Source organism: Asterias rubens, chromosome 17 (assembly GCF_902459465.1).
Source record: "Asterias rubens chromosome 17, eAstRub1.3, whole genome shotgun sequence".
Lineage (NCBI taxonomy): Eukaryota > Metazoa > Echinodermata > Asteroidea > Forcipulatida > Asteriidae > Asterias > Asterias rubens.
In genome coordinates this window covers 13404770-13429272 of record NC_047078.1, presented here as the reverse complement: position 1 = coordinate 13429272, position 24503 = coordinate 13404770, and the positions used below count along the sequence as shown (strand labels likewise).

The 24503-nt window shown below is 40.1% G+C and overlaps 1 protein-coding gene across 1 annotated transcript in view; it reads right to left on the bottom strand.

Moving 5' to 3' along the window:
* Positions 1-1788: 1788 nt before the first annotated feature.
* The window catches only part of LOC117301428 (lysosomal alpha-glucosidase-like), a 38633-nt gene continuing 15918 nt past the window's right edge, over positions 1789-24503 (bottom strand). Inside the window, exon 5 of the mRNA XM_033785411.1 lies at positions 1789-2016. Coding sequence (XP_033641302.1) covers positions 1954-2016 — 63 coding nt within the window. The 3' untranslated portion in view covers positions 1789-1953. The remainder of the gene's footprint in view (positions 2017-24503) is intronic.

Genomic DNA, 24503 nt, shown 5'->3' with positions numbered 1-24503 from the left:
GATTGCTATTTTCGTGTAATATGGCAGGGGAATCCATCTAGTATGGGGCAGTTTTGAAAACCAAACATTGATTTTGAGACAACATTTTCTCCAATAACTTTACTAAGTCCATATTCGGTACGCATTTCAAACAATTTTCTTTGTTGTTTAGGTTTATAGGTTTTTCAAATCACCTTTGTGATATTTGGGGACGTCAACAAAGCAGAGCTGCAAATAAAGTTCAACTGATTCATAAAATATTGGGACGAAACTACCGCTTCGTCAGTTCGTGAAACATTACCATGTGAATCATACTTTTCTTTACACTAGTTTTACGAAGTGACAAAATAGTACGTGCGCCAGTTCGTAAAACCTTCACGCAGTACATCAATAAGCGCGTGCACGGTAAACAATGCTTTTATGAACCGAAAAAGTTAATTACTTTGAATTATCTAAATTTAAACTACTGATCAAATATTCACATGTACTGTTGAAGGTAAACCCTCTGCAACTGTCCTAGAAATTTTTGCAAGAAATTGTGAGTACTAACCCCTAAAACTTATCATTTCAATACTCCCGATTCGTAAAACCCGATTTTCTCGTAATCCATATTGCATCTGAAGTGGCTATTTGTCGGTTCGTAAAAACAGCAACGAAATGAGCACCCTTGACCCAAGTTTTTTAGTTTAAATGTTGATGCTAGTGTTTTTTTTATTTTTTTATTTTTCTACTGTACAGTGCTTTGAAACAGTGTTAAGGTGCTTTACTAATGCAATTAAGTTAAGTTAAGTTAAATTAAAGGCAGTGGACACTATCGGTAATTACTCAAATAATTATTAGCCTAAAACCTTACTTGGTGAGTAATGGGGAGAGGTTGATAGTATAAAACATTTTGAGAAACGGCTCCCTCTAAAGTGACATAGTTTTCGAGAAAGAAGTAATTTTCCACGAATTTGATTTTGAGACCTCAGATTTAGAATTTGAGGTCTCGAAATCAGCCATCTAACTTTTTTTCCATTATTATCCCGCAACTTCGCAACAAAATTTTCACAGGTTTGTTATTTTATGCATATGTTGAGATACACCAAGTGAGAAGACTGGTCTTTAACAATTACCAATAGTGTCCACTGCCTACAAATTATTAAATACAACATTTTAAACTATTTTTCTGTATAAATAGAAAATTAGATTTCAGAAAAAATGTTGTGTTGAGATATTTTTTGTCATTTTCGATTTTTGCAAGACCAGGTTAATCTATATTTAATGAAAGTTCAACCATTTTCACAACACACATAAGGGCAATTAAACTGTACAAGAAAATTTGCATCATTTAAAATGCAAATACCTCGGTTTTGAATATGCCCAGTCCCCTCGTGTAAACAAAAATGAATTGCAGTATATTATTCTTTCAGTTTATTTTATAAACTGTTTGACAGGGTCCAAACTGCCCCTCTACCTTTGGCCTTTAACTCAACTTCAAAACCTGGTGTTTAAAGGCAGTGGACACTATTGGTAATTACTCAAAATAATTATTAGCATAAAACCTATCTTGGTGACAAGTAATGGGGAGAGGTTGATGGTATAAAACATTGTGAGAATAGACTCCCTCTGAAGTGCCATAGTTTTCGAGAAAGAAGTAATTTTCCACAATTTGATTTCGAGACCTCAGATTTAGAACTTACATTAAGGTCTCGAAATCAACCATCTAAACGCACACAACTTCGTGTGACAAGGGTGTTTTTTTCTTTCATTATTATCTCGCAACTTCGATGACCGATTGAGCACAAATTTTCACAGGTTAGTTATTTTATGCATATGTTGAGATACACCAACTGTGAAGGCTAGTCTTTGACAATTACCAATAGTGTCCACTGCCTTTAACACTCCATACCATCCCCTGTTTCCCCTTATTGTATATCCTACAATCTAACAGTTTAATGTGACAACGGATGCTGACACAATCTGGCACTCTTCTCAAAGCCATTCCAACAGGAAGTCATACTGTAAGGGAACATCTAGATTTCCAATGCTGAGATTCTGAAAATAAAAATCAATTAAACTTTTATTAGGGGCGAGTAAATGAAACCGTAAACCGGCCAGTATACACAAGAGAGTGTTTTATGTTCATAGGTTTTTATACAAGTAAAATTATATGGTTATTAGGTGTTCGGGCCAACAGCCCAGAACACCTCTTATTAGGTGTTCGAGCCACAGTCCTGAACACCTCTTATTTTTGTTCGTTTAAAAAAAAGTTCATTGACACTTTTCTTCTTCTTCTCTACGTCCCTTGTCTGCTAACAGAAACATCTTTCAAAAGATTGTATGAACTTGAAACTTCACACATAGTTAGATGTTCAAAAGGAGAGGAAAAATGGTAGTTGCGTCATGATGACGTCATCCATCTTGAGTTATGAAAATTCAAAGTTTATTATTTTGGTTGAGGAAATATGAACTTATGAAGTATTTTCGACTGAAGAGAAGACTAACTTACAGAATGGGAAATGTATGTTGAATGCCTCGAAACTACACCACGTGCTTTATGGGGCGCTCAAAGTGTATTATTTTAAAAAATCATTACTTTTGAGAGATTGTTACAATCAATACATCATCAGAAATCACCATTTTGACCTTGTCTTAGAAGTTGAAAACTTTAACATGCCTAAAGAACTATGTAAATTCCCCAGTGGTCGTGCAAAAACATTTAACATGTACACCACGTGTAGTGTAAGCGGTGCAGAGTCACGCTCCAGTGCTGATCCCTAGAGTGTGATCAAGCTTTATGTACAAGTCTTCGTACAAGGCGTTGCAAAATACATTTTCTTTCGATTTAGTTATAGTCTATCTTATACAGTCGTCAATATTTCATAAGTTCATATTTCCTCAACCATATAAGCTATTTTGACAATCTATACATCATAATATGAAAGGGCTTTACATACTTCACAAAAATAGATACATTGGTGAACTTTTCTTGACCTTTTGACCTGTCTATACCGGCAGTGACTGTTAAATACTTTGAAAAGGCGTTATTGAGTTGCTTTTATGTTGATAGTACACCTTATTGATGCTTTACAAAAAACAAATCTTGCAAAGGTCAGGAAAAGGTCTGGTATAAAAAAAATATTCCGATGACATCACCAACTTGCTATCCCACTGTCTTTGGTCAACGCTGGTATTGAGTACTCAGACCTGCAATTGCCCTCGGTTATGAGTGGAGTCCTCCAAAAGTACTTTCTTTCTACTTTTGCAGCCCCTGACCCACATATAGCCGCTACTTTTTGCACTTTGGTTCGTCTTCGGTTAGTTGTATTAAAGTTGTTTTAACTCATCCAAAAATATCATCCAGTTCGTAATCTCCGCTCTAAATCCAGGTCTCTCTTAGGTTGTTCCTCGACTTTTACTAAATTTTATGGGGCCAGAGCTTTTGCAGCAGCAGCAGCAGAATTATGGAATAGTCTTCCGGACACCATAAAACAAGCTCAAACAGTGACAAAGTTAAAAACACATTTATTTTTGCAAAATAAAATATCAACTAAATTTAGTATCAACTAAATTTTGCTTTTGTTTTTACTTCACATCCTTATTAACTTTTGCTTCTCTTTTGTTTTCATCATAGGGACTTCTCTGTGATTGTGATATGCGCTCTACAAAAATGGTTCATTATTATTATTAATGTTGTACTTTTAAGATGTTTATAGGTGTATTTCTTGTGATTGCTTTCCTGTTGTTGTACATATTTATTATGTTGTGCTTATATGTATATTTTGTGTTGTTTTGGTCCAATACATAAAAATAATAATAATATATCGTAACTCTCTCACAACAATAACACAACACAAAAACTACAAGCAGTTCCACGATTTGATAATATCTTATATTGATATTAAATCTCTCAACACAATTTTTGGGAGACGATCGTAGAAAGCTTATCAAAACACGTCCTACCCGACCTGCCGCTAAGACAAAAGAGGAAGATCGCGCGGTATGCCGCGGGGCGGCTAATAGAGGGTGCTAGTTCTTAGCGCTATTACCTGCCGGTATAGGGAAATATGCAAAAATAGTATTGTGCTCTACAGGTACCGTAGGTATGAGTGAAGTAGACTATAAGCTTTCATGGTTTTTGTTTTCAACTATAGTTACGGTGACTGCTCTCTATTCCGACATCTCTATGTTCCGACACCCCTATATTCCGTCACCCCTATGTTCCAACAACTCGACCTATATTCCGACATCCCTATGTTCCGACACCCCTATATTCCGACACTATGTTCCGACACCCTTATATTCCAATGACCCAAACACCCCTATGTTCCGACACCCCTATGTTCCAACAACCTGTACCAATATTTTGTGTTAGCTATTTTTTCTTTTAAGAAAAACGGTGCGACTTAAACTAAAGAAACTACACATGACCGCAAATTAGTCCATGAACGTACCGGTAACCTATCTTTATGTAGTCCCCCAAAGAAGTTTGAGCAACTTTGGTTTCTTTAGCAGAGGACTGAGTAATGGTGGGGGTGGTAGGACTTAATTATTTATTGTTATTAATTGTTAACGAATCATTATTATGATTATATTGTTTTTGTGGTGGGTGGGGGGGGGGGGGCAAAAGAAAGAAATTACACATCGGTGCAATAAACGCAGGAGGGGGTTGGAATTTTTGGTAATTTCAACATGGACACGCACCTAACAATAGCAAAGTACCAAGTATTTTATTGCCAGCTACCTCGGGGAGCCATACTCATGTGTATATAACAAAAAAAAAAAAAAAAATGCATGTGTGATTCCATCACTTTTTAAAACAGTACAATTTCATCTTATGAATGTTCAAACCTAATCCCGGCCGAAATTTACTGGGAAACCTGGCATAATACAAGTTGTGTTTTTGTTATTGATCAACTGAGTAATAATGTGCGGAAACAACTTGTCGGAATATAGGGGTGTCGGAATATAGGGGTGTCAGAACATAGGGGTGTCCTGTCAATGGGCCCTGTCATTCACGGCAGAAGATTTTTTAATCTCGGGGGGAAGGGAATCTTGAGGGATTCAAAAGTGCCTTGTCATGCTTGTGAGAATATATTTTTAATCGTAAGCGTAGCTTGCAAATCTTGAAACGTAAGCCTAGCTTGACTCGGGATTGAAAGCATACCTTTTGATTATAGCGTAACTGAAACTTATCCGTATATTGGATTGTATAAGCGTATGACAGGTTATAAGCCAAAGCCCAAACGGGTTAATGTTAAAAATGAATCTGTGTATGCCAATGATCTTAATGCGTTCTATTGTAGATTTGATCAAACTGACTTCAGCAGTGAACAGACACAGGTGAATGATCTGGCTTGGTCTTTTCCGACAAACGATCTTAACATTTCAGTTGGGGAAGTACGGAAATTGTTTTGCAAATTAAATTCTCACAAAGCAAAGGGTCCGTATGGCGTTAGTTGTAAAGTTTTGAAACTATGTGCTAATCAGTTAGTTTTCCCTTTTCAAGCTTTTCCATGCCTCTATCAGTACCGGGAAAGTCCCAGCCCTGTGGAAATGTTCAACCATTGTTTCTATTCCTAAGCGACTCCATGCCAGAGAGATGAACGATCTTCGACCAGTGGCTTTAACATCTGTGCCAATGAAATGTTTAGATAGGGTAATCATGAATAGGCTCATGCCATCAGTTAACCAATCTTTAGACCAGATGCAATTTGCATATCGTCCCAAAAGAAGCGTAGAAGACGCAGTGCTTACTCTATTAAATACTGCTTGCGAACATTTAGAAAAAGGTGGTACTTATGTTAGAGCCCTCTTTGTTGATTTTTCAAGTGCGTTCAATACAATTCAGCCTCACCTCATGATTAAAAAGCTCCTTGATCTTAGAGTAGATTCTACTATTGTTTTATGGATATAAAGTTTTCTTATAAACCGGACACAACAGGTTAAGCTAAACTCCACTATCTCACCATTTCTTTGTACAAGAATAGTGATATTGGTCATTTCAACTTGGTTTCAGGTGGTTCCTTTGATGTTTAATAACCCAGGGGAGGGGATGTGTCTGCCGGGCCCAATGCAGCAAAACTTTCGTCTGGCAGTTGATACTTCCCCTTGTACCTGTATTAAGAATATTGTTATTGGTCATTTCAACTTGGTTTCAGGTGGTTCCTCTGAAACCCGGGGGAGGGGAGGTGTCTGCCAGGCCCAATGCAGCAAAACTTTCGTCTGGTGATTGACACTGGTATTAAGAATAGTGTTATTGGTCATTTCAACTAGGTTCCAACTTGGTTCCTTTGATGTTAACCCGGGGAGGGTAGGTGTCTGTCGTGCCACGCCCAATGCAGCAAAACATTTGTCCGGCGGCTGATACTGTCTTGTGTTAAGAATAGTGCATTAGGCCTATTGGTAATTTCAACTTGGTTTTATGTGGGGGTGTCTGAAAGGCCCAATGCAGCCAAATTAGGAATCAAGGGCCACAACTTAAATAGCATACACCTTTCAGCCACACAGCTGGTATCCTTAATAAATTACGGGGTCTTAAAGGGACACACCGGCTGAATTGGGCTATTTGGGCTACAAAATAGACTAAAATATGTCTTCAGTGGTCTTCCAGGAATAACGAAGAACAGTCATCAAATTTAGTCATTTTTGAGCATTTTAAGACAAAAACAAAGGTCGCGTGATTGTTCTTACCAAAAAGTGGTACAAACAATCACGTGACCTTCCGGGCTAGTTTTATTTCCAGCCGTCTATAAGTAACTTACCAAACCAAATTTAAATCTTTTTTTTTACAAAATAATTAACGAGTAATTGACAAAAAAGCTGTATTCAAATTATCGCTACAAAATGTAAATAATGGTGAAAAATCTAACGTAAGATTCGCATTAAAAAAGTCTGTGTAACGAAAGCTTGTTATATGGCCCCCCGACGTGGAGCAATCGGAACATAAGCCTTGGGGCATCATGAGTCAAGTTACGCTTACGTTCCATATGCAGCTACGTTTACGTTTTAAGATACCCAGCTATGCTTACGTTCCAAGATATGCTTATGTTCCAAAAGATAAGGTGGCGTTCTAAGCTACACAGCTACTCAGCTACGCTTACATTCCAAGTTTTACTTACGTTCCTTCAAGTTTGCTATAATAACAAAAGGTACGCTTTCAATCCTGAGTCAAGTTACGCTTTCGTTCCATATGCAGCTAAGTTTACATTCCAAGATATGCTTACGTTCCCAAAAAATATGGTTACATTCTGAAAGATATGGTTCCGTTCCAAGCTACGCAGCTACGCTTATACAATCCAATATACGTATAAGTTTCAGTTACGCTATAGTCAAAAGGTACGCTTTCAATCCCGAGTCAAGCTAGGCTTACGTTTCAAGATTTGCAAGCTACGCTTACGATTCAAAATACATTCTCACAACAACGCTTTTGAATCCCTCAAGATTCCCTTCCCCCCGAGATTAAAAAATCTTCTACCGTGAATGACAGGGCCCATTGATCAGTTTCATCTGTTCAGCAGAAAATACTGCTTACAAAAATTTTAGTTGGGCACCAGCCACAAGTTTTCAAATTTAATTAAAATTTGGCTGGTGACGAGTTTCTGCTAAGCAATACTATTTTGTGCTAAGCAAATTGTTGTGCCACATGAAATTGGGCCCTGGCACGTCGGGAGCACGTAAAGCCCTGATCGCATTCCAAACTGCATCATGGCTATGCGGTAGTAGACCTAGTTTTTTGTTGCCAGGAATGCTTTATTTACTTGTCATTGTCCCATCATATTCTGGGTTAGTTTCTTTGTGTTCTTCGTGACGATCTTTGAATGTAGGTTGAAGCATGAAGGTCTACCTCCATTGCGAAGGATTTGCCTGATCCGTACAATTATGCTGGTTGTTTATAATACATGGATGGACTGGGTTCTTATGCTGCGTCGTACTAAAACGTTGCTGTAAACAAAGCACCAGTCTACTTACAACATTGTGCGACAATGTCACGAAGATTTGACAGTTGCAACGGCTGGAAACACGTATACGGTGGCATTTTACCGCTTTGGGGTTTTTAATCAATTTTTCGCTAATTACTTGACATTTTGATGATTTTTTTTTACAGCAACCATCTATTAAAACATTATTTATGAGTATACACCCCTAAATTGCGTAAATGGTGAGCTGGTGTGTCCCTTTAACGTTTGAAAAGAATACCACCACGACACGCGGTGTCTGCTGGGGCGGAGCTCCAAAAGGGGGAGATTTTAGCATATTTTAAGAGGCTGTATCTCGGAAACGATATGGATTTATTTTTTGGTGAATGTTTATTTCAGCCGGAGCGGAACAGTTAGACAAAGTTTCATGTAAATCTGAGCTAATTTGACAACTGGTTAATTTCAACCCATAGGTTTGTACACTAAATATTTGAAAAGGGGGTGTCTGGCAGGCCTAATGCAGCAGAAAATTTGTCTGGCGGTTGATAATTTTAACTTCATGTTTCATGTGGTACCTAGAATGTTTCATTCAGCCCATTATGTTGCCTCTTTGTTGGGGGTCCATGCGCCACACGCAGCGGGGGGTCCCCGGCAGACATCCATATCTGACTAATGTATGTCAGGTTATCCACTAAACGTTCCTGTACTCAAATATTGGTACCTTGTTCCTTTAACCAAAGTGCTCTGGGCTGCCGGTCTATTATTGAAATATCTAGAAGTTCAAAAGATTTAAACTGTGAAATCTCGTTCACAGACACCTTCAGTGCACTTTACGGTAGATGACACAAATTCCTCCGCCGCGGGTTTCTCGAGGCAAGTAAGTGAATCGGTAATCCGGCAAAGTACAGTTAAGGTCAGCAAATATGACGTCATCACGTAAATCACCGCGTAACCATGACTCTGTCACAACCAGGATGTCAAGATGGCCATCTGGATCCATATAATCAGATCACTAATTGACCATGTTTTGTTGTTCATGGAGCATGCATCCCAAACACCAGCTTGCAATTAGGGCGCTATTCTGGGCTGCTTTGGTTGAGGTGCCCAATGGATTGGGCGTAATAGCTCAACTTGTTTAACACTTGGTCTTATGATGCACAGGTATTTGCGCCAGGTTCATGTGATTCACACCATTATCCCGAGTCAATGGAGTCAATGATTGTTGAGTAATACAAACAGGAATCAATAACTTATGGCGTAACTTTCCTCCACGATATCCACACTTAGTTTGTTTAGCAATGTTTAAATCCTTAAGACATTCCCATTCGTTTTGCATGAAAGGGGACGATGATTAGTCTTTGTTACATGTTCTCCAATCTGAATCAAACGTTCCCGCGAGTAAGTGATGAGACACATTGCAAAAACGTAGCATAAGACCTGTACTGTGCACTGATGGTAGCGTAGTAGGCCTATGTAGTAGGTGATTTGCCTGAGCGCCTAACTGCGGCCACTCAAATCAGCTCTGTATTTGTTTGCTAATTTCTTAGTATATTGCTCATTTTGTGTTCTTATTTTTATACAACTGGATTTGTTACTACACCTGGAATCTACAGGACTTTTTCTGTGTATCCTGGAGTCATCTGAATTGTGAAAATAGTGTTTTTCTGTTGGAATTTTTGTTGAAAATTCTGGTGTACAAAAAGCTATCTCACTCTTTGGTGGCTGCCTGTGCAGTCATCCACCTAGTCCATGGACATTTTTCACCCATCTGGGGACAATGGAGGTAAGTATCCTTTTCATTCTCTCCCTGCTTGCTAGACCATTGTACTGTTCTGACTCATCTGTGGTCAGCTTTGTTCCATCATCATCAATTGTGCTTAGTGCTTGCGTTCTACCAGAGACCCAGCTAGGACTCATCCACCATCGAAGATATCTGAAATGCCCCGTTTCTTACTATGACAACTCCCCAGCCCATTTTTCATCTGGAAATTGTGATCTTTGGTGACATTGCTGTAAATCCCGGCCCTGAAGCTGAAAACAACTCAAACTCAGCAGAAGCTAGTCCAAACTCTGAAAATTCCTACTCACGAAACAGGCTTCTCAGTCTCCGTTGTGCTCCATCCACACGTGCTACAACTCTGCTGCCTTCCTGTATGTTCACATTGCAGAACCTTGGCCTTTTTGTAAATCCCAGCACTGTTCATCGACCTACAACATCGTGGTAAAAAAGCTGGTCACCGTAGAACTGTTCATAAACCCCCTATACCAGAAGTTTCACTCTCATCTGTTCCATCACCAGTGACGCCAGCCAAATTTCAACTAAGCCTTTGTGTTCTGAACACACAGTCCATCTGTAACAAGTATGACGATTTTGCTGATTTTGTTCTGGAAAAAGATATTTACCTTGTTGCCGTTTCAGAAACATGGCTGAGACCAGATGACAACTTAGACATGTACCCCTGCTGGCTACTACTTTCATCACATCCCAAGACCTCACAAGATCGGTGGAGGAGTTGCAATACTGTACAGATCTACTTTATCCGTCTCTGTGAAAAGTAATGACGTCCAATACAGAACTTTTGAATCTCTTCATGCTGAGGTTTCCGGAAACTCTAAATCTGTTTGACTTGTCATTGTGTACAGACCTGAAAGAGATTCAAACGGCCAACATGTGACTTTCTGATTTGGAATATCTCCTTCATCCATCAGAAATCATCATAACCGGTGACTTTAACATTCATGTTGATGACATCCACAACAACAATGCAAACCGGTTTAAGCATCTACTTCAGGCTTTCGGTCTTACCCAGCATCGGTCATTGCCTGGACCTTGTTGTAACTCGTGACATCACCCCACCTATTGTCTCAAACTTTGTTATTCTACCTGGATTATCAGACCATTATGCAGTCATGTGTAACTTGAGTCTGTGCAAGCCAAAAGTCCCAACCATTACTGTAAAGAGCCGACAGTGGAAACATTACATGTGAATTCTCCTGAAGTGTTCCGCGACATAGAAACTCATTTGGCAAAGCTAAAAGTCGATCACGACTGCTTGGATTCCTATGTCAGCCAATATGAGAGTACTGTCATTGACATCTTGGATAAGCACGCGCCTTCGAAAACAAGATCAGTCAAGGTCCGAACTGAAGTCTCCTGGTTTAATGATGACATTCGTACAGCAAGAAAGATCTGTCGTCAACTGGAGCGGAAATGGCGGAAAAATGGCAAACTGGAAATACAACGACAAGAATATCGCAACCAATGTAAAGTAGTCAGGAATTTGATCAACCAGGCAAAGATTACCCATTATATTCATCTCAAGTACAAGATTCCTCAGGAGATCAAAAGAAGCTCTTCATGATAATAGGTAAGTTGTTGCTCAAACCCAAAACCCCTGTCCTTTTATCCAGACTTGGCAAATGAATTCCAGAAATTCTTTGTCACCAAGATTTCAGACAACCGCTCATCATTTTCATCAGTCCCTTACAACGTGCCGCAGACATTGCCACAACTTCAACCAGAGTGTAGACTATCTGTGTTTGAGCCTGCCACTGTTGCTGAGATTCAAAGGGTTATTATGAAATCTCCTTCAAAATCCTGTGAGCTGGATCCAGTGTCAACATCCATGATGAAGCAAAACATTGATATATTTTTACCCTACATCACTAATCTTGTAAACGAATCCCTCAGTTCCGGTTGTTTCCCCGATAGCCTCAGTGTTTCCTACATTAGGCTGCTCATCAAAAAACCAAGCCTGGACAAGGAAGTATTCAAAAACTACAGACCAGTTGCAAACTTAAAATATCTTGGAAAAGTCATCGAAGGAGTAGTGTCATCACGTATTTCTGATCATTTCATACTTTCAACCTGTCCGACGTGTTCCAGTCAGCATACAAGCCTTTCCATGGGACAGAAGCTGCACTAGTCCGTGTGAGCAACGATATTCTTTCTGAAATGGACAATGGTAACCTTACAGCACTAGTCCTGCTAGACTTGAGTGCTGCTTTTGACACTGTTGATCACAACATCCTTCTCTCTCGGCTCCAGAATCACCTTGGCATAGAGGAAACGGCCCTAGCATGGTGCAAATTGTATCTCTACAATAGAACTCAGCATGTACGTATTGGCACCGCGATATCCGACCCTGTTGTTTTGAACTACTCTGTGCCACAGGGGTCGGTCCTGGGCCCGCAGTGGTTTACACTGTACACTTTACCGATTCGTGACATCATCCTGAATTTTAATCTGAATAACCATGTATATGCAGCAGACACTCAGCTATACATCACGTTTAAATCTTCTCAAGAAAACGCCAATGCATCTATTGCAAGACGTTGGACACAACAAAACTTCCTGAAGTTGAATGATGGACAGAGTTCCTTCTATTTGGGTCACGTCAACAGTTAACAAAGGTTTCAGTGCCATACATTTCCATCGGTGATGCTCAGATAGCTCCCTCGCTGCAAGCTCGGAACTTAGGGGTTATTTTTGATTCATCAATGACATTTCAACCACACATCAACAACATCGTTCGACTGTCATCATACCACATCAGGAATATTGGTAAGATTCGTAAGTACTTGGACAAAAGTGCCACTGAAAAGGTCATTCATGCATTTGTTACTTCTCGCCTTGACAATGGCAATGCTCTTCTCTACACTCTTCCTAACAACCAGATTTCCAGTCTTCAACCCCTCCAAAATACTGCTGCCCGCATTGTGACAATGTCCAAGAAATCCTGTTCCATCACCCCCATTACCCAACAACTACACTGGCTCCCTATCTCTCAACGAATCATCTTCAAGCTAAGCTCATTGTCCACAAAGCACTTAATGGCAAGGCTCCCCTCTATATTTCTGAACTTCTCCAAGTTTACACTCCATCAAGAAATCTTTGATCAAGTTTCATGCTTCTTCTCATTGAACCCAAGTCTCAACACTCATGGGGAGACAGGTCTTTTTCTTCAGCTGCGCCACGCATCTGGAACTCTCTACCACTTAATCTTAGAACTTGTCTTTGTACCACAACATTCAAATCTCTTCTCAAAACTTATCTTATTTCACAGGTTTTCAAGGACTAATTTTTGTTGTGTCTGTTTTTCTTTGTTTTGTTTTTGTTTTGTTTGTTGCTGGTTTTACTGCGCCTTGAAACCCAAGGTGGATACGTGTGCATTACAAGTCTTATTATTATTAGTAGTAGTAAACAGTTCTGTGTATTGAGCATACCCGATGATCAACGAGTTATAAAAATATACAGAACAACAAGATTTAAACTGTGCGAGTATACTCCAGAGGAAGATGAACAAGGAGTATCATAAAAGGGCATACTAGAATCAGAAAGTACTCACAATCATCCTATACTGTAACATCCATAGTAAAATAATAAGTTCACAAAACAGCGAAAATCTGAAGAATAGTCAGAGCTCAATTTGGTTACGTGCAGCCGTGTGTAGCATCACTTCCCAAACAAAACAACAGTTTTGCCAGACACGGCATACCACAGAAGGTACACGTAGTCACAGACAACGGCTCTCAGTTCATAGCCGCAGACTATGAGGAATTCAGTAAAGAGTGAGAGTTCGAGCACCAAACATCCTCACCATACCACAGTCAGAGCAATGGAAAGGCAGAATCAGCTGTCAAAATTGTTAAAAACATCATCAAGAAGGTGACCGAAGCAAAACAGGGTCTACATCTTGCAATTCTAGACTGGCGTAAAACACACCCGCTGCAAATGGTAGCAGTCCAGATCAGAAACCGATGTCTCAACAAACACGTTTCCTACTGCCGACAACAGAAGATTATCACAGGAGTACCAGAACCCATTAGACACCTGAAACAGAGAGCCAAACAACAGTATGACAAAACCGCTAAACCCCTACCTTAGTTGCAAATTGGACAGCCAATCAGATTGCAGCCAAACAACCACAACAACATCCAGTGGAAACAAGGCAGATGCGTTGACAATGATTGATCACACTCATACCTCATTGAACTAGATAATGGACAAGTCCCAAGACGTAACCGTAAACATCTACGCGCATCTCACTCTTCAGACAGAGGTGACCAACTTGAGTGGAGCAACCGTTTAACCGCCAGGAGTTTCTACTTCAAATGGTCAACAGGATGAACCAGTGAATGCTCAGATGGACGAACCAAAAAGTCCAACTAACCCAGCAGAGATTCCACCGAGCCCTGGCAAGAGTTCGGTGTAATCCATTCGTACTAGATCAAACATCAAACCACTGAATAAATAAAGGATTTTATCATTAAGTAGTTTGTCACATGACATTGGACACTACATACTGTCATGAACTCAAGAAACCATTTGTCAAACAATCCCGCGTCAATTATAAATTTTTACATTAATTCAACTTTTTAATTGAACTTCTGGACATGAACATTTCAACTGAACAATTGACTTAAAAAAGAAAGAAGATGTTGATAGTATACCACTCATCTTATATACCGCCCTCTATTGACAAGTTACAATGTATAATGCAACTCATGTTCTAAGCATTACTTGGACTTAACATGACCCAAAGAGTTCTTAAACAAGTCAAGTTGTCATTGCCTCTTTATTTCCTTTGAGTCTCAATCTAATGAGCCCATAACAGTTCTAACTACGTTCATCACTTTGTATTTTAACCAAGCAAGCTGAATTTATCCAGGAAAGTTTGAGGGTTCTGAAGTTTGGTGAAATTTAGGATAGTGTGTTATGGCTATATTTGAGAAATTTTTCAAACAAATTGTTATTAAAATTTGCTCTTGACAAAAACGATAAAATTACTAATATTAATAATAATAATAAGACTTGTAATGCGCACATATCCACCCTGCTGGGTGTTCAAGGCGCAGTAAAACCAAAAACAAAACAAAAACAAAACACAACACAAAGAAAAACAGACACAACAAATTAGTCATTGAAAACCTGTGACATAAGATAAGTTTTGCGGTACAAACACAAGATCGAAGATTAAGTGGTAGAGAGTTCCAGATGTGTGGCGCGGCTGAAGAAAAAGACCTGTCACCCCATGAGTGTCGAGACTTGGGCTCAATGAGGAGAAGCATGGAACTTGATCGAAGATTCCTTGATGGAGTGTAAACTTGAAGCAGTTCAGAAATATAGTGGGGAGCCTTGCCATTTAGAGCTTTGTGGACAATGAGCATCAGCTTGAAGATGATTCGTTGAGAGATAGGGAGCCAGTGTAGTTGTTTTAGAATGGGGGTGATAGAACAGGGTTTTCTAGACAGTGTCACAATGCGGGCAGCAGTATTTTGGGGCCGTTGAAGTCTGGAAATCTGGTTGTTAGGAAGACTGTAGAGAAGAGCATTGCCGTTGTCAAGACGAGAAGTAACAAATGCGTGAATGACCTTTTCAGTGGCACTTTTGTCCAAATACTTGCGAATCTTACCTATATTCCTGATGTGATATGATGATAAACGAACAATATTGTTGATGTGTGGCTGAAGTGTCATCGATGAATCAAAAATAACCCCCAAGTTCTGAGCTTTCAGCGAGGGAGCTATCCGAGCATCACCGATGGAGATGTATGGCACTGAAACCTTAGTTAACTGTTGACGTGACCCAAATAAAAGGAACTCTGTCTTATCATCATTTAACTTCAGGAAGTTTTGTTGTGTCCAACGTCGAATCTCTTGGATGCATTTCTCAAGTCTTGCAATAGATACATTGGCGTTTTCTTGAGAAGATTTAAACGTGATGTATAGCTGAGTGTCGTCTGCGTACACATGGTAATTCAGATTAAATTTGAGGATGATGTCACGAATCGGTAAAGTGTACAGCGTAAACCACTGCGGGCCGAGTACCGACCCCTGTGGCACAGAGTAGTTCAAAACAACAGGGTCGGATATCGCAGTGCCAATACATACATGCCGAGTTCTATTGTGGAGATACGATTTGCACCATGCTAGGGCTGTGTCCTCTATGCCAAGGTGATCCTGGAGCCGAGAGAGAAGGATGTTGTGATCAACAGTGTCAAAAGCAGCACTCAAGTCTAGCAGGACTAGTGCTGTAAGGTTACCATTGTCCATTTCAGAAAGAATATCGTTGCTCACACGGACTAGTGCAGCCTCGGTCCCATGGAAAGGCTTGTATGCTGACTGGAACACGTCGGACAGGTTGAAAGTATGAAATGATCAGAAATACGTGATGACACTACTCCTCCGATGACTTTTTCAAGATATTTTAAGTTTGCAACCGGTCTGTAATTTTTGAATATCTCCTTGTCCAGGTTTGGTTTCTTGATGAGCGGCCTGATGTAGGAAACTTTGAGGCTATCGGGGAAACAACCGGAACTGAGAGATTCGTTTACAAGCTTAGTGATGTAGGGTACAAATATATCAGTGTTTTGCTTTATCATGGATGTTGATACTGGATCCAGCTCACAGGATTTTGAAGGAGATTTCATAATAACCCTTTGAATCTCAGCAACAGTCGCAGGCTCAAACACAGATAGTCTACACTCTGGTTGAAGTTGTGGCAATGTCTGCGGCACGTTGTAAGGGACTGATGAAAATGATGAGCGGATGTCTGAAATCTTGGTGACAAAGAATTTCTGTAACTCATTTGCTAATCCTGGTTATTGTAGGTGGATGGAAGGACAGGGGTTTTGGGTTTGAGCAACAACTTACCAACTATCTTGAAGGGTTTCTTTTGATCTCCTGAGGATTCTTGTACTTGAGATGAATAATGGATGATCTTTGCCTGGTTGATCAAATTCCTAACTACTTTACATTGGCTGCGATATTCTTGTTGTTGTATTGCCAATTTGCCATTTTTCCGCCACTTCCGCTCCAGTTGACGACAGATCTTTCTCGCTGTACGAATATCATCATTGAACCAGGAGACTTCAGTTCGGACCTTGACTGATCTTGTTTTCCAAGGTGCGTATTTATCCAAGATGTCAATGACAGTACTCTCATATTGGCTGACATAGGAATCCAAGCAGTCATGATCAACTTCTAGATTTGCTAAATGAGTGCCTATGTCGTGGAACACTACGGGAGAATTCACATGTTTCCATTGTCGGCTCTTTATAGTGACGGTTGGGACTTTGGGTTTGCACAGACTCAAGTTACACATGACTGCATAATGGTCAGATAATCCAGGTAGAATAACAAAGTTTGAGACAATTGGTGGGGAGATTTCACGAGTTATGACAAGGTCCAGGCAATGACCGAGACGATGAGTCGGCTCCTTGATATGCTGGGTAAGTAGATGCTTAAACTGGTTTGCATTGGTGTTGTGGACGTCATCAACATGAATGTTAAAGTCGCCGGTGATGATGATTTCCGATGGATGAAGCAGATATTCCAAAATCAAATTCTCAAACTCCCTTAGAAAACTTGAGAAAGTCACATGTTGGCCGTTTGAATCCCTTTCAGGTCTGTATACAATGACAAGTCGAACAGATTTAGAGTTTCCGGAAACTTCAGCATGAAGAGATTCAAAAGTTGTGTACTGGACGTCATTACTTTTCACAGAGACAGATAAAGTAGATCTGTACAGTATTGCAACTCCTCCACCAGTCTTGTGAGGTCTTGGGATGTGATGAAAGTAGTAGCCAGCAGGGGTACACTGACGACATATTAAGTTGTCGTCTGGTCTCAGCCATGTTTCTGAAACGGCAACAAGGTCCAGATCTTTTTGCAGAACAAAATCAGCAAAATCGTCATACTTGTTACAGATGGACTGTGTGTTTAGAACACAAAGGCCGAGTTGAGATTTGGCTGTAGTCACTGGTACTGGAACAGAAGGGAGTGTAACTTTGAGTACAGGGGGTTTATGAACAGTTCTACGGCGACCAGATTTTTTACCACGATATGTAGGTCGGTAAACAGTGCTGGGATTTACAAAAGGGCCAAGGTTCTGTAGTGATAATATACAGGAAGGCAGCAGAGTTGTAGCACGTGTGGATGGGGCATAGCGGAGACTGAGAAGCTTGTTTCGTGAGTAAGAATTTGCAGAGTTTGGACTAGCTTCTGCTGAGTTTGAGTTATTAACACCTTCAGGGCCGGGATTTACAGCAATGTCACCAAAAATCACAATTTCCAAATGAAAAGTGGCTGGGGAGTTGTCATAGTAAGAAATAGGGCATTTCAGATATCTTCGATGGGGGATGAGGCCTAGATGTGTCTTTGGCAGGATGCAAGCACCAGACACAATTGATGCTGATGGAACAAAGCTGACCACAGATGAGTCAGTACAGTACAATGGTCTAGCAAGCAGGGAGAGAATGAAAAGGATACTTACCTCCATTGTCCCCAGATGGGCGAACAATGTCCATGGACTAGGTGGATGACTGCACAAGATGCAGCCAACTAAGTGTGTGTAAGCTTTATACACCAGAATTCTCAGCTGAGACAGTGAAAATTTCCAACAGAAAAACACTATTTTCACAATTCAGATGACTCCAGGATACACAGAAAAAGTCCTGTAGATTCCAGGTGTAGTAACAAATCCAGTTGTATAAGAATAAAAACACAAATTGAGCAATATACTAAGAAATTAGCCAACAAACACAGAGCTGATTTGAGTGGCCGCTGTCAGGCGCTCAGTCAAACATGAAAACTCACAGTGAAAGAGCCCTAAAAGTTTAGCGAATGCACTGAGGGGATAGTCATCTGCGACAGAATCATTATTTATGATGAGAAGCAGAAACAAGATGTTAGTTTCATTTATTAAATTGGCCCATCAACATGGGATAGGAAAAAAAACAAATAAATTGTGTACGATCCGAGTGACGAGCGGCGGAGGGGAAAGCTAGCACTGTAGCAGAATTTCATTACATTTTTTGAAAAACATTATGAAGGTAAAGGTATTTATGAATGGGAGTCAAAGTGTGTTGAATCGGTTTTAAACTAGTGGTTTAAACCCGCCGAGGCCTGATTCTTGATAGTTTACCCCCACTTGTGATTCGTCTCGGTAAAATTATCAAGAACCAGGCCTTGGCGAATTAAACCACTAGTTTAAAACCTCTTCACAACACATTGATTCCCTTATTCATAAATACCCCAGACAGTTTCGTTATTCCTATTGGTGGAGAGCAGGCCACGTGGGGTTGGGAGTGTCGTAACCAAGGGGTTAAGACCACTCTACGGTGTTTATGATCAGCAGAGTGTGTGTTCGAATCCCCAGCCATGACACTTGTGTTCTTAAGCAAGACACATAACCATTGCTTCGTCCTTCGGATCGGACGTAAAGCAGTTGGTCCCATGTGTTGTGTAAAACGCATGTAAAAGAACCCAGTGCACTTATCGAAAAGAGAAGGGGTTCGCCCCCGTGTTCCTGGCTGGATTGGCAGTATATTGTGCCACAGCACCTTGTAAACCATTACATGGTGCTTACGGATTAGGTCTTATATCTCAAAATTCGCCCCACTCCTTGCAGTAATAATACCTGGCGCTTTGTACCCTTTGGCAAAAGGCGCGTTATAAATATGGTTATTATTATTATTATTATTATTATTATTATTATTATTATTAATGGTTGATTATAAGACCATTTGGAGCTGTTTAAGTAGCAGTGCGTAACCTATTTCTAAACGCGCATACACACAACCCAACGCGTACCAAACAGATTTTTCACAAAGTTTTTGAAAAAATATGTACGAACCTTTAATTTTCGCTATGAACCAGATTAACAAAGTGTCTACCGGTAATTGTATTTTTTGTCTGATTTGAAAACAAAATGCCCCTTTTATAAAGGGAAAAAAGAGAAGTGACTAGTTCTTAAAAGTTTGTATTTACTCATTTTGCTCTGCAGATGTGAAAATACACAATTCACTCAATAAACGTCTAATATGCATTTTATGCAACACATTTCCTTCTTAAGATCCTTATTGACTTATCAGAAACATATTGTGGCGAAACAGTTGCATGGGGGCACAACCGATATAGTTTTTGCCAGCGGCGCCAGGCACATGATAGGTGTGTGCACAACGCGTGATCCCCGCGTGGGGATCACATGAACAGCATGTGGCTGACCACAAGCCAAGGCCGAAGGAAATATATAGGCCCTTCTTCTGATCACTCACAGGCCTGAGGGGGGATAGACGTACACTTGTTACCGAATTATGCAAGTCAATATGTGTTTTAAAACACACCTCGGTCTTAAATGTGAAATAAGAACAGAAATCTGGAAAAGAAAGGAAGTTTTGTAGCGTGCTGTTCATGGTTCAAGTCAAGAGAGAGGGCGCTGTAACCGGGCACTATTTTTAAAGACTAGTGCCCGTTCCAAACTATAGTTCCCAAAAAACACGCGCGCGCAATTAGTTCATCCCATGTGACCGTGTCTCAGCCAACCAGAATACAGAACAAGCAAGAGGTGTGTTATAATACTCATTAGCTGCAGCGAGGACTTTAGGCCGCTCAAATGGACGTTACAATACAAGATGTTTTTAAAAGAAAGTATACATTTACAAAAATGTATCCAAAATGGATTTTTTTATAAGTTTACAAAAATCTGGCACTAAGTATTGGTGGACCAAGGTCCTAGCTTTTTAATTTCTACCAAATCAATCCTTAGCTGTCCCACATGAGTGAACACTAGCTAATTACTATTATCCGATTTTAATTGGCCTGCGCACAAAAGTGAAAGGGCAATTTATTGTTAACGTGCCATTTTTTTCACCATTGCTTGTGGATCCCCAATAATATACGACTAGTGGGAGATGAGGCGGATTCTAGTATATACAAATATTGTGAAAGGTAATGTGATGGGGTAAGGGAGGTATTCTTACAGGAAGTAATCGTTTTGTAGGATTGGATTAGAAATTGTATTTATGATCGGTATGCAATGATTGTCGTTTGTTATTGGTGACTTTTGATAATGTTGAGCGTGCACAACATAGTTGTGAAACATCGCTCCCCCCTCCCCCCTCCCCCCCCTTCACCTTCTCTCTTGCGTTCTCCAACTAAATGAATTGGTGTTTGTTTCTGGAATAGAGCTTTAATTTTTGGGAAGGGTATACTTGGCAATGATGGTACTTGGCATGATATATAGGTTTTTTCGTGATATTTTAGTGTTGGTCGAGCGGGCCTACGCATTATCCGTATAAAAATGTTGATTTTTCGCCTCTTTTACTGCTTTTGTCATTGTATTAATTTTATTCACTGCACTGAGTATTTCCCCGATAAAAGATGACAGTAAGGATAATTACTTAGTCGACTAAAACATGTAGCACATACACTTTGCTATAATGACACACTTATTTTATTGTGTTGAGCACATTGAGTCAGGCGGTCTTTGTCAAAGAGCCAATCAGACAATTTACACGATGAATTTGGAATCAGCGGTGGTATTTGGTTCCCTACACAACAAATCCATAGTCACCGATAGCCGCGGATTTACTCGACTGAAGGCTCGCAAGACGGTCTCTGGTCTCCCCCTCAACAATAATCACCGTAGATAATGGGCTACGTGAGGAACAGGCAGGTTTCAGACCGAAACGCTCCAGTGCAGAACAAATCTTTACTCTCCGTCGCATCATTGAGAAGAGCCAGGAGTTTCAGGTGCCTCTTGCAGTCAGTTTTATTGATTTCAGTAAGGCTTTTGACAGTATTCACATGCCTTCCTTGTGGGGAATACTCCTTTCATATGGCATTCCGGAGAGGATAGTCAAATCGATCGGAAACATCTATGACAACTCCCGCTGCCGTGTTCGGACCGAAGACGGTCTCAGTGACTGGTTCCAGGTACTAACTGGTGTGCGCCAAGGCTGTATCCTGTCTCCTATTCTATTCGCTGTGGCCATTGATTGGGTTCTGAAGAAAGCTACGAAGGACCATGGAATCGTTTGGACTGGAGGAGCCAAACTGTTCGACCTTGATTTTGCTGATGATATCGCAGCATTATCCGACAGTACCCAGGGTCTCCAGCCTGTAATGGACCCCATCAGTGATGCCTCAGCTAGACTGGGTCTTATGATCAGCAGAAAGAAAACGAAAATCATGCTGACAGGTGATCACTAGACAACACCTGACATTCTCGTTGGGCAAGATAAAGTTGATGTAGTGGATGACTTTACCTGCCTGGGAAGTTCCATCAACAGCCAGGGATCAATGGATCATGAAATCAGCTGCAGAATAGGTAAAGCCTCCGCAGCCTTCAACCAGCTTAATAAGATCTGGACAAGCAAGAAGTTCTCTCTTCAAACTAAGCTTCGCTTCTACAATTCAAACTTGCTATCTACTTTACTCTATGGCTGCAAAACTTGGTACTTAAAATCAAGTCAAGAGAAGAAACTTGATGCATTCGACTCCAGATGCCTAAGGATCAAGATCTTGGGCATTAAGTGGAGTGACTTCGTCCGCAACGAGGAGGTCAGAGATCGATCACAACAAACTCCAGTGTCCAATACAATCTGTGGGCGGCGCATGAACTGGCTGGGCCATGTTTTGCGGCTCCCCCCTTTGAGACTCGCCAATCAAGTCCTGTGGTGGAACCCGCCGGGAGGGCGGAGGAGAGGCCGACCTAAAAACAAACTCATAATCACAGCAACTAATTAATAGCCGCGGAGTTTATGTGACTGAAAAGAAAGAAGTTCTGGTAAACAGATAACAAATTGAACGCGCCAGTTTGTAGGGCGGCTCAGTACACTTTAACAAAGTCAATTTTCTGCAAAATTTTATTGAAAATAAATACATTTAATGATTGGTTGCTATAACGAACAACACTCGCAAAGTTAATGTATTGCCGCTAGAGGTCGCAGAAAGTTAATAGACTCAATCAAAAGACAAGGGTCTCGACAGCAGCTTCATTTTGTAAGATGATATAGGGTCATTGTTGTTCTCATCATCTCAATATCTTTAAAGCTTCGTGAAAACTGTAAATAAGATTGACAAAACAGTGTTTGAATACAGCGAAATGCAAACCGAAATCTTATCGAATACAGTCAAAACATTAACGATATAACTTGTAATTATAGGGCTAATATACTTCAATCATATAAGTTTAAGTAATATCAAAGAGTAACATAATTATCCTGTAAACATACCTCCTTGCTTCCATAGACTTTCACAGCAGAAAAGAGCTAAAATCAGGACAGATCTTCACGATTGACACATGATTGATCTAGAGCTATAATAAGGCATGCATAAAAGATGGCAGCCACCAGTGGTTAAAACAATGTGCTTGTGTGTTTGAGTGTGTCTCTTTACTCCACTCAGTGGGTCAAGGTACAGTGCTGTGCATAAATCAATAAGTTGAATAGGACTGCACTTACAGTTGCAATAATAGGTTGAATGATTTGTTGCTTTGTTTCCAACAACGTTGACACGATTTTAGAATCTAAGGCCTCATTCATCGTGATTTATTGAGTGTACGTCCAACGACGCATACAAAGTTGTCAGAGCACCAAATAAAGCAAGTTTTTGGAATATGCTGTGCAACAGATATCTAATCTACTGTTTTTACCACTGCTTTTGGGGAGTAACTGAGCGTCGGCCTCATTAATTTTTAGTTTATTCTCATATCAATTAATTGTCATGTAAACTTTCTGGTCAACATCCGCCCAGCGTGACGAAGTTCCCTGATAAAACATCCAATTTTACATGTTATCATATATCTTGAACTCTATACAAACTACATGTAAATAGAAACGGTAATTTTAGTGGTCTTTAATAACTACTCCTACATCCTCTCACTTATTTCACTTTTAGAAAACATTTGCCTAGTTATTTTGAGGGTTTGTATGCCAGCTACCCCTACATCCTCTCACTTATTTCACTTTTAGAAAACATTTGCCTTGTTATTTTGAGGGGTTGAACGTCCAATTTGGTTAATTTTGTAAGGAGAAATTCCTAAAAATAAACCCGATTCAGCCGCACATGAGGGCTCTTTTGTTGACGGCCGATTGCTTTATAGTACAAACAGATTTGGCAAAATGTACATCCTGAGGCCTGACCAAACTGCTTTAAGTTCTAACAATTGTGTTGCTTCAGAACTTTCACCAATGGAATGTTCATTTACAGCAAAACAGCCGTTGATGTTTCACAAAGTTCGCAACTCTGAAAACATACTATGCTTAAATGGTAATTTCATGTGCTCTTTTAAAGGTTTAACTGGCAAAATTATATTCAAAGAATCAGTAATGTATTCACTTTCTTCTTGTGAACAATTTGTTCTAAGATAGTGTCACATAGTTTACAAAATTAGCAAGATACGTTTTGCATCATTGTTGAAAATGTTGCAATTTCTGCGTGTATACATCACATTCTGCAGTGTGTGTGGGGATGACATGTACATGTACTGTACCACCAATGGTACAGGGTTAAATGGAATAAACAACGTTACTAGCAACAGTGGGTTGATGTTTGATGCGTTTAAAAATTGTTGGAAAGTATACATTTGTAGGTAGGCCTACATGTACATGTACATGAGTGGCTGTATAGGTAGACCTACATGTACATGAGTGGCTGTATAGGTAGACCTACATGTACATGAGTGGCTGTATAGGTAGGCCTACATGTACATGTACATGAGTGGCTGTATAGGTAGACCTACATGTACATGAGTGGCTGTATAGGTAGACCTACATGTACATGAGTGGCTGTATAGGTAGACCTACATGTACATGAGTGGCTGTATAGGTAGGCCTA